At 35.3% G+C, this 10,177-nt stretch overlaps 1 protein-coding gene across 3 annotated transcripts; it reads right to left on the reverse strand.

The window, feature by feature from the left end:
• Positions 1-3,461: 3,461 nt before the first annotated feature.
• Positions 3,462-9,551, reverse strand: LOC107878495 (mitogen-activated protein kinase 20). 3 transcript variants are annotated; one of them, XM_016725510.2, is made up of 10 exons: positions 8,970-9,551; positions 6,808-7,216; positions 6,463-6,590; positions 6,259-6,318; positions 5,498-5,647; positions 5,247-5,402; positions 4,917-5,128; positions 4,724-4,825; positions 4,291-4,460; positions 3,462-4,206 (listed from the first exon to the last, which is right to left on the reverse strand). In XM_016725510.2, exons 1-10 carry the CDS (start codon positions 8,991-8,993, stop codon positions 3,746-3,748), a joined length of 1,872 nt encoding a protein of 623 aa, XP_016580996.2. In that variant the 5' UTR covers positions 8,994-9,551; the 3' UTR covers positions 3,462-3,745. The 3 variants fall into 3 exon arrangements, with proteins under 3 accessions (XP_016580996.2, XP_047271438.1, XP_047271437.1); XM_047415482.1 differs by lacking the exon at positions 8,970-9,551 and adding an exon at positions 7,584-7,601; XM_047415481.1 differs by lacking the exon at positions 8,970-9,551 and having other exon boundaries at positions 6,808-7,303.
• Positions 9,552-10,177: the final 626 nt, after the last annotated feature.

The raw sequence follows: 10,177 nt of genomic DNA on the forward strand, positions 1-10,177 counted from the left end.
ACCAATAAGAATTAGCAGCTGAAATTGCCTCCAAATGCAGATAACAAGCAACATACATGCACAGTGGCGGAATCAAAATTTTTATTAAAGGGTTCAAAATCGAAAAAGTAAGCACACGAAACTATCTGAAGGAGATTCAACATCAACTATATATACATATCAAATAATTTTAACTGTGTATAAATAGTATAATTTTCTATTAAAAGGGGTTTATGGCTCCTGTACATGCAGCTATAGAGGGGGGCACAAAAACTAATTTTCAGAAAATGTACAATATAATATATTATTCAAAAATATTCTTCAGTAAGACAAATCAAACAGCTAACTCATCCAATGAACAATTGATTGAATACATAGAAACTTCATTGCAAATCTCTCAACATTCTTCATCGTGTATTTTCCTTTTTGTCTCATGTACGTTTTTCTAAGCCAATATAACAACTACAACGTGAAATTTGACGAGTGTAGTTTGAGGAGAGTACAGTGTACGTAAATTTTAGTGGCAGACTCAAGATTTAGTCGTTGTGGATGTTCGAAAGATTGAAACACATGTATTGACACCCAAAGTTTTAAAATTTCGCATGGAAACCAAAACATCCAACTATCTTTTTGATTTTGAAGGTGCTTTTTTTCATCTTATATCAATTTTTATATACTTTTTATATATTTATACTTTTTTTTGCATCGAGTTTAACGGGTCGGAGCACCATCAATTTGAACTTAGGTCCGCACCTGATGATAAATCCTATCCCTAATTCATGGAGGTGGAGAGACAGACGAAGACCTTTTTCGGGGAACCCTCAAGTAAAATGCAGGAAATTAAAATAATACTAAAGAAAATATGACAACTAACGAGAAAAATACTATTAAAGAATTCAGAAAAGCAAGTACATATAAGCAACATGTTCATATAATGAAACATTAATTATGTAATAATTGAACAAAATTGTCTTGTTGTACTAAGCATGTGACTACGTTCATTCCACCTAGTCAGTGCATGCTAAAATTAATAAAACATTTGTTCATGAATTGATCCCACTGATTAGTTCATTGATCCAAATCTAACACATCTGTCGTGTATCTTAATTAGTCTTAGTATAAAGATCGGAGTGAGAAATTAAGACGAGGAATTAAATTGTGTTAGGACAAATTAATAAAATCATCGTGGGACTAAGGAAATTTCCAATATCAAATCATCCACACTTTTGTTTCAACTAAAGAAAAAATGTAAAGTCAATTAGGTAAGTTTCACAAATTTGTTGTTGTCGGAAACAGTTTCTTTGCTTTCATGAGATAGAGGTAAAGTCTGATACTCTCTAACGTATCTTCAACTATTATTATTCAAATAAGCAATGATGAAAATTCAACTTGGATTTTCCGTTCACCTTGTAATAACCTTGAGGAGAATTTGACAAAATATATTACGAGCCTTCTATTTTGAAAAAAATTACGTTGTATATATAAACTTAAAGTGAGGTACATTAAAAGTTTGTCTAAACGCTAAAATGCGTATTTGTATAAATGCTAAAATGCAAACACTTTTTGCAGATCATGAATTACGTAAAATATATTGTGCGAGTAGTTTATTAGAAATTCATCATCATTTAGTAATAGCTGATCTAATTATAGTACTTAATTCTAACAATTACTACTAGCTTAAAATATTGAATTATTATGTAGATGATTGTACTCATTACTCAACACTGAAAACTCTTTCCATTTTTTTTTTCTTTTTTACTTCTTCCAAAGAGTTCTCGTCTTTTTGCTCTCTTGACGACTTGATCGAACCTACTGTTATGAAACTGAAAGTGAAAAGTATTTACCACCTAAGCAAACCCTCTCGCCGTACTCGACTATAAATAGTGTGTGAGGCATTGACAGGAGCAAGTGGCATGGGTAAAAAAGACACACAAACAATGTGGGGTTTGCGTTGAGAGACAATATGCACACAACACGTTATGGACACTATGTAAGAAGGCAGAAAAAGAGGACATTGAATAATCATGGCTATGAAGAGAAACACATGCTATGCATTTTCCATGAAATTATGTGCCTTGTCCCCCTGCCCACCACCCCACCCCATCCCCACCCCCTCACCCCTAGTGGCGGATTTAGGTGTACTTTTGTAAATCTGATGCATATTGGGTATAGTTATATAAGAATTATATAAAAATTGGTACAAGAGTCAAACAGACACCCATAAAACTAAGAAGATAGTTAGACATTTTGATTTCTATACAGAACCTTAAAACTTTAGACGTTAATAGATGTTCAAACCTCACTAAGACACCAATGACCCCTAAATTCTAGGTCCGTCGCTGCGGCCACCCCCTACCTCCAATCCCTAAGGCGTATACATATCGTTGGTTGGAAACTGATTTTTCTCCTTATTTTTTAAAAAATAAAAAATTTAAAAAGAAAAGCATTAACATTAGTTCATTCCTTTTTATCTGTTCACTCCTTGCTAATAGGAGTATTTGATATCTATGCGACGAAAGATGAAATATAGCTTTTAGTGAAATAGTTGAGGCATGCATAAGTTACCCCGAGCACAAACATAATAGTAATAAAAAAGTTGATACATGAGTGGTGAGAGAAGGATCTTAATTGAGGTGCTTAATATATGGTTAAATTGAAATTATGCAATCTAGTGGTACATGCTAAAATTGCAATCATTAAACTATGATTCTAACATCTCAAGTCATGTTATATACTTATCACACAAGAATCATCAAAATCAAAATATCTCAAGATACTCATTATTTATAAAGAAAATAATGAGAACCCCATATATAGCTAGACGCTAGTTAGACTAACCTAAGTGTATAAACATATTCCATAGAGATTGCATAGATGAGTTGGCTACCAAAACATATTAAATTGGTTTTGATTTAATGAACTTTTCTATAGATATTCTCGTACTAAAGTGATTAATTGGTTGATATGACTACATAAAGTTTCTCGTTTAGTCCTATTTTTCTTTTATGGTTTGGTTGGTATGTGTTTTGTGATTAAAAAAAAAAAAAACCTTATTATATTTAACGAAGACGAAAAGTAAAATCTGCTCAAAAGGTTGCACATAGAAATTTGTTTCAATCCCCGACTTTCCAGCAATTTTTATTTGTTTTAGCACCAGAATGTACACCAATGAACAATAGTTTCTGAATAGTAAAAAAGAAGAGAGATCTTGGAAAGTACTCATAACACACAAACAAAATCAGTGAGAGGAAAACAAATAAAACAATAGGCCCAATGTACTCCCACAATATACGTAGACCTTGCCTCTACCTTACTAAACCAAATGCCTCGCTATGCAAAGAAGTAACTTGATGAGACACTTGCCCTCTTTTTTTATCTCGCGCTCTCGCTGTGCAGATAAGAAAGTACTAGCAAGACGAAAACGAGGAAAATATTTCAGAAAAGAGAGCTACTCGTTGGGGGAGAGGGTAAGGACACAAACATTACCATCAGGAAATCAAAGTTTGATTTCACTAACATGAATCTCATGCTGAACATATCATTTATAGTCTTGTCTTTTTATGTGATAAACTAGGAAAAACTTGACAATTATAATAGGTGGACTAGATCCCTGCAGATTCTCCCCCAGCCTGTACAACCACCATAACCCCTTTTGTCCCAGAGTTTGTCTGCTCCCAATTCCTGAAAAGGACATTCCCCCCAACTCAACAAGTATTTATCTCAAAAAAAAACATACTAAGACCATTCACCACTTGAGAGCCAACTTCTAGTACATCCTGGACATGCCATACTGAACAGTTCCTACTTTCCTATGAGTAGCAACAGTAGTAGCTGCTGCCGCCGCAACTCCAATTCCACCATATTGAGATTTCGCCTGCAATAAGTTTGTGTCGATGGTAATACGGTCGTCAACGCGATCTGGTTTGGTAACTCCAGCTCGCATCATATAGAATGGGTTGTTATCGATATTTATAGCAATATCTGGGGCTAACTTGGCAGCCATGCCACACGGTGCCATCGGCTTTGCATAAGAATTCATATCCCCCCTCCTCTCTGTTTCAATGGGCCTTTCTTGCTTCCCCACCCCACTTCTGTCGTAACAGTACGCTGAAGGCATAATCTGAGGAGGGGGGCCTACTGCATTCCTCATTTGAGGTCTAGGATCATATTTTTCTTTATTCCCGGAATCATAAGCCAAGCCTGGACCAACAACCTTTCCTGGTTTGGCTGTTGGATTGGGAAAAGACGAGCTATCATTAGAAAGATCACACTATTATAGAAAGCCAAACTAGCATGATTGACAAAACATACCTAGGGGATTTCTTGGCTGAGCCTGTATGATTCTTGTCAGACTACTTGCAAGGCCTTCAGTATCTCGGCAGTTTCTACTGCAAGACTCTTCACCATTTTGCCGGTCTCTCATATTGGTAGCAACAGACTGTTCCTTCGAAGGGATTGGATTTGAATGTACAACTGTAGACCTGCAATATCACCACTCTTTTATAATTTCTAACTTAAACATAATACATAAATATATAGAAAGATGCAATTAGCACGGTATTAAAACATAAGTGCATGCAGGGGACGACCCTAGCTGGAAAATCAGATGGCTTCCATGACAGCACCAACAGTCCAGTCAACTCAAATGCGTTAATACCAAATTGTCATATAAAAGCAAAGATTTGATCTTATTCCTAGACAATATTATCGAGGAGGAAATTTGAGTATTAGGATTCATAATCACCTTGGAAGAGAGACATGCTTCCTGTCCATTGGAACCACTGGAACGCCATTACCACCATTCTCTTCCAGGTGAGCAAACTGTTTCCTGAATTGATCAACAGCACTGCAAAGAAAAGGCAATATCTAGTCAGTAAGACAAAACATTTGTTTAGACGGGCAAGCCAATGAACAGAAGTCGAGAAAAAAGATACAACCTTGGATACAGAAAGTTAGTTCTTTCAACACCATTCATGTAATCCTTCCTCAGCTGCGGATGGTATTCCAGAATCTCCCGGAATATTAATTCCCTGAGGTCCTCCTTTGTCACTCTTCGCCTCTCAAATTCAAATTCCATCTTTGAAATTGACTTGCATGATGGTTCCCTTTCAGCTTTAGCCAGGCCCTTAAAATAAGGATCAGCTAGTGCCTGATGTGTTTAGCATGGGAAGAGGAGGGAAATGAGCAATTACCATGCAAGAAAACAAATTATACTAAAACATCCAAAAGAGAAGTTCAAATAGTATAATCGTCATGATACCACGAACCTCTTCAGCAGTGGGTCGGTCCTTGGGGTCGAAAGCAAGTAACCTTTCAAGAAGTTTAAGGGACAAAGGATCAGCATTTGGAAATTTCTGGGCAAAAGAAACAGGTTGCTTCTTTCTCATGCTAGTCAGGTATCTCCTAGCCTTGTCATTACGCACCTGCAACAGCCACAAAAAAAGGACTAATGAGAAAAAGTTGTTTTGAGGAAAAAATTGTCAAAAATTTAAAAATATGAATTCAAACATGTTCATACACGAGAAATTGTATCCATTGAAGGTGTTCCAAGCAGATCGGTCATCAAATCCAGTTGGTGAACTACATTTTTTCCAGGAAAAAGCGGCTTCCCGGTGAGAACTTCAGCAAAGATGCACCCTATGCTCCATATATCAATTGCAGGGGTATACTGCAAGCAAAAAACCGTCAAAATTTGTATAGTGAAAACAACATGCAGTGCAATGATTATCAACAACTTCCAGGAAAACTGACACTACTAAGAAGGGCGATTGACCTCGCAACAGTTCAAAATATCCATAACGCATGAAAGAATCAGCAATTCCATATAAAAAGCAAAATGCAGAATTTTCAGCAAGTGCAGTATGAAAACAATTATTCTGATCCACGAATAAGAAAGCTTTACAATCAGAAACTTCAAACAAGAAGTGCACACATACATGTCAGTTATCCCATGCCGTGGTTAAGGACAAAGTCACCCTAAGTTGAATGTATTAGAGGACTAGGGAAGTAGACGAGTACTGAGACAATATTAACCATAGCCGGGAACAAATCAATGGGTTAAAAGTGAGAAATGCTTCTAGCTTGTGACAGCACCTAACATACAACATTTCGACCTATTAACCAATGCATTGATCACATGTCAAGTTTTCTGGGACATCAAACATTTAGTCAGGCATATAATTTAAAGTGCCCGCTACTAGAGGTACAATGAAAAGAGAGTTGGATTAGAGAGAGAAAAAAATAAGAGGTTGTACAGTTTTATAGAGATTCTAACTATACCTTGGAGTAAAATGAACCGCATAACTCTGGAGCTCTATACCATCTAGTAGCTACATAATCCTGCAAAATTCGCCCGTGAAGTTACGGCAAGAGCGAAAAACCAATAAAGATGAACATGGCATCTTGGTAATGTATTCAAGTGATAAGTGGGGGAGTGGTGGTGAAAGTATTATGTTAACATATATAACTTTCAACAGCACCTACCGTCCAAAATATTGTGGTAGGTGTATCATTGAATGCAACTCTGGCCAATCCAAAATCACAGATCTTGAGCTTACAATTTGCATTTGCCAAGATATTTTTTGGCTTTAAATCTCTATGGTAGACATTAGCTGCAGCAAAACAAGAGTCATTGAGATTATGAAACGCACAAGAAAGGACTAGTCTGCTTACTGATGACAACAGGGCTGATCCGTGCCCCATTAAGGCACCTACAAACATACTCCTCTTCGAAATTTGAAGATAAGGGAACACAGATTAAATGTAATATATAGAAGCACTGGAAACTCTATAGGATCAAAGATGCAGCACAAGACCGGACAGATTTACCTGTGTGTATATATTTTAGGGCACGAAGCAACTGATAAAGGAAAAACTGATAATGTTCCCGAGTCAAGTCATCATTAGCCTTGATAACTTGGTGTAGATCCGACTCCATGAGCTCAAAAACAACATAAATATCTTTAAAATCCCTCCGTGAAGGTGGCAACATAATATGTTTGATTTCAACTATATCGGGATGGCGCAGAAGTCTCAGAAGCTTTATCTCGCGGAGGATCCGTGCTGCATCAGATATGTGTTCAAAGATGTCATGAATTTTTTTAATTGCCACTTTTTCACCAGTATGTGTGTCAATGGCTGAGCAAACGACACCATAGCTGCCTTTCCCTATGACTTCCTGAATTTTGTATCTATTTGCATCACCATATTCAGAGAAGAAGTCCATCTCTGCAGAACTCTGCAGCAGCATCGAACATACACTCAAATTATTCATTTTAGATAAAATAGGCAAGTATTCAACACCGTTCATCGTCAGCTAAAAGCAGCATCCAAGAGAATCTCTAATAAATAAATGGCATATTTTCTTCCATTCTATGACTTTAGCAAAACTTTAGAAGCAAATACACAAGACCGCAACTAGTAGCCTTATCATTTAATAACATTTGTACAAATAGAGATAACAAACAAAAGTCACCCTCCCAAAATATGATTCAACAATACAGAACATTCAAAACCTGAATGTTGCAAGGTACCATTCATTTATTAAATAAAGTGGGAGGATTCCCAGAATTATCATACCATATAGTGCATAAAAAAAACATTACCTAGTTTAAGCCTTAAGGCAAGTACACTTTTGCTCCCTGCATATTTTCAATAGTGCAATCTCATTTTAATTTCAATCTATGATGCAGATTATATGAATCCGATGCAGGAACTCATCCATTCAACTGTATGAAATTCTGATTGATCCATTCAAAGGACTTTTAACTTTTCAAATTATTGAAAAATTTTCATTCAGTTTTGGTTGACACGAATACAAAATCATGCCTCCGAATCTCAGTTTAGTGCGCGGAATAAGCGATCCAATTAACAAACAAAAACAAAGATATAGAAATAAACAAAAAGACCCACTTGGCACAAAAGAACCAGGTTCTTTTGTGCATAAAAAATGGGAATGGGGGGAAGTATCAAGTCTTCTCACCTATCATTCAAGAATAAACATTGTAATCCACCTAATCATTTCAACATCCACCAATATAAATAATTAAAATCCACCAACAAATTCACCAAGAACCTAACAAATCCCAATCCCAAACACCACAATAAAATAGATGGCAATAAATCCTGTAATTTCACAGTCACAAACAGTACGATGATGAACATGGCAATAAATCCTGTAATTTCATCAGGCTAAATTTCAAAAAAAAAAAAAAAAAAGAACAAAAATCTCAATTTTTTCCTTTGATCAGGCTGCTGCATTTTTCTCAATTATTCTAAAACCTCAAAAGAAAATCTAAAAAAAAAAAAAAAAAATTGAAATCAAAACAACATAACGATAAAACTAGTAATTTCATTTCCAAAAAAAAGAGCAAAAAAATCTCACTTCTTTTCTCTGATCAGCCTGCATTCTTCTCAATAATTCCGAAACCCCACAAAACCTAACAAATCCGGATCCCAAAAGAACAAGAAAATAGGTGGGTGGGGGGGGGGGGGGGGGGGGGAAAAAAAAACAATGCAACGATGAAAATAGCAACAAACCTGCAACTTCATTATGCTAAAATTCGAAAAAAAAAAAAAATCTCTCTTTTTTCTTTTATCAGGCTGCATTTTTTCTCAATAATCCCAAGAACTCAAAAAAGGAAAAATTGAAAAAAATATACCATTCAAATAAAAACTAGAAATTTCATTTCCAAGAAAGAGCAAAAATCTCTTCATTTTATTCTTTTGATCAGGCTGCATTTTGCTCAATAATTCTGAAAACCCACAACAAATCCCAAAAGCACAAGAAAATAGAAAAACAATTCACAAACAATACAAAAATGAACATATCAACAAAACTAGAAATAACGAAAAAATCACCTCTTTCCTTTGATCAGCCTGCATTTTTCTCAATAATCCCAAAATCACAAGAAAAATTTAACACACACACACACACATTGACTATCAAACCTATTAATTTCATTTCCAAAAAGATAGAACAAAAATCTCACCTTTTTTCTTTGATCAGCCTGCATTTTTTTTTTCTCAATAATTCTGCAAACCCCACAAACACAATAACAAATTCGAATCGAGTGATCCAAATAAAACCAACCCCAACACTCCAAAATTCAAGAATTTCAAGAATTCAAAAACTCATCCACATTTGCCCCAAACAACGAATATCAAAAGAAGAATCCCAGTCCCACCTTATTAATATAACCACTTCTTCTTGATCCTTCATAAAACTCTCCCTCAACAACCAAGAAATGGGTTCCACATTACCACAACAAAAATAACAAAACCCTAAATCTCATCTCCTCATCATAATTAACAATGGAAGGGAAGGGGGAGATGGATATATGTGGATCTGAAGAAACCCCTAGCTGGTGGGAAAGAAGGAGAAGGAGGGAGATCTGACACCGACAATTTTAGAGGTGGGACTGCTGGGGTGGTAGGGTTACATACACAAACAACAAGATGTACAAAAATACATATATATGGACATGTATTATACCTCATTCTATTTTTTTATATATAAAAAAAAACAAATAGGTTTTTCATTCGGTGTTGAATATCATATTGAAAGCCGATTAAATTTAGAATGTGAACTACATGGCCGGCCTACTTGATTATAGTATTGAAGCCCAATTAAATTTGAACAGAGCATTACTCGGCCCATATTTTAAAGTGACGCTCCCGACCATCGTCACATTGAAGCTAGACTAAATTTGAAATATGTACTATAAGGCCCATCCGACTATTATAATGGAGTTTGATTAATCTGAATTGCGCCCCGACTATCATATTGAAATCAACCTAAATTTAGGTTCTAAACTATACGGCCTACAGAACTATCATATTGGAGCCCAACTAAATTTAGATAGTGGTCTATCGGTCCATTTTTTAGAGCAACACTCGTAATTGGACTTTTTTTATTTAAAAACTCAACTCAAACTTCTAATCGAACTTATTTTATATTTAGAGACTTGAACTCAAGATGCCAATAACTTTTTTTATATTTAAAAGTTAAAGAGTCTAAAATCTTTCTCGAAAGTTATTAAGGACGAAAGAATATCGATCATCTGATCTGATTACAACTTATGTTGATAATTATTGTACAATAAAGAACAATATTTTATTTTACTACTATAATATAAAGTAGTTTACATATTATATTTACGTGCATGTGATGTGAGTGTATCTTATCTGGATACAATAT

This window comes from Capsicum annuum, chromosome 7 (assembly GCF_002878395.1).
Source record: "Capsicum annuum cultivar UCD-10X-F1 chromosome 7, UCD10Xv1.1, whole genome shotgun sequence".
Lineage (NCBI taxonomy): Eukaryota > Viridiplantae > Streptophyta > Magnoliopsida > Solanales > Solanaceae > Capsicum > Capsicum annuum.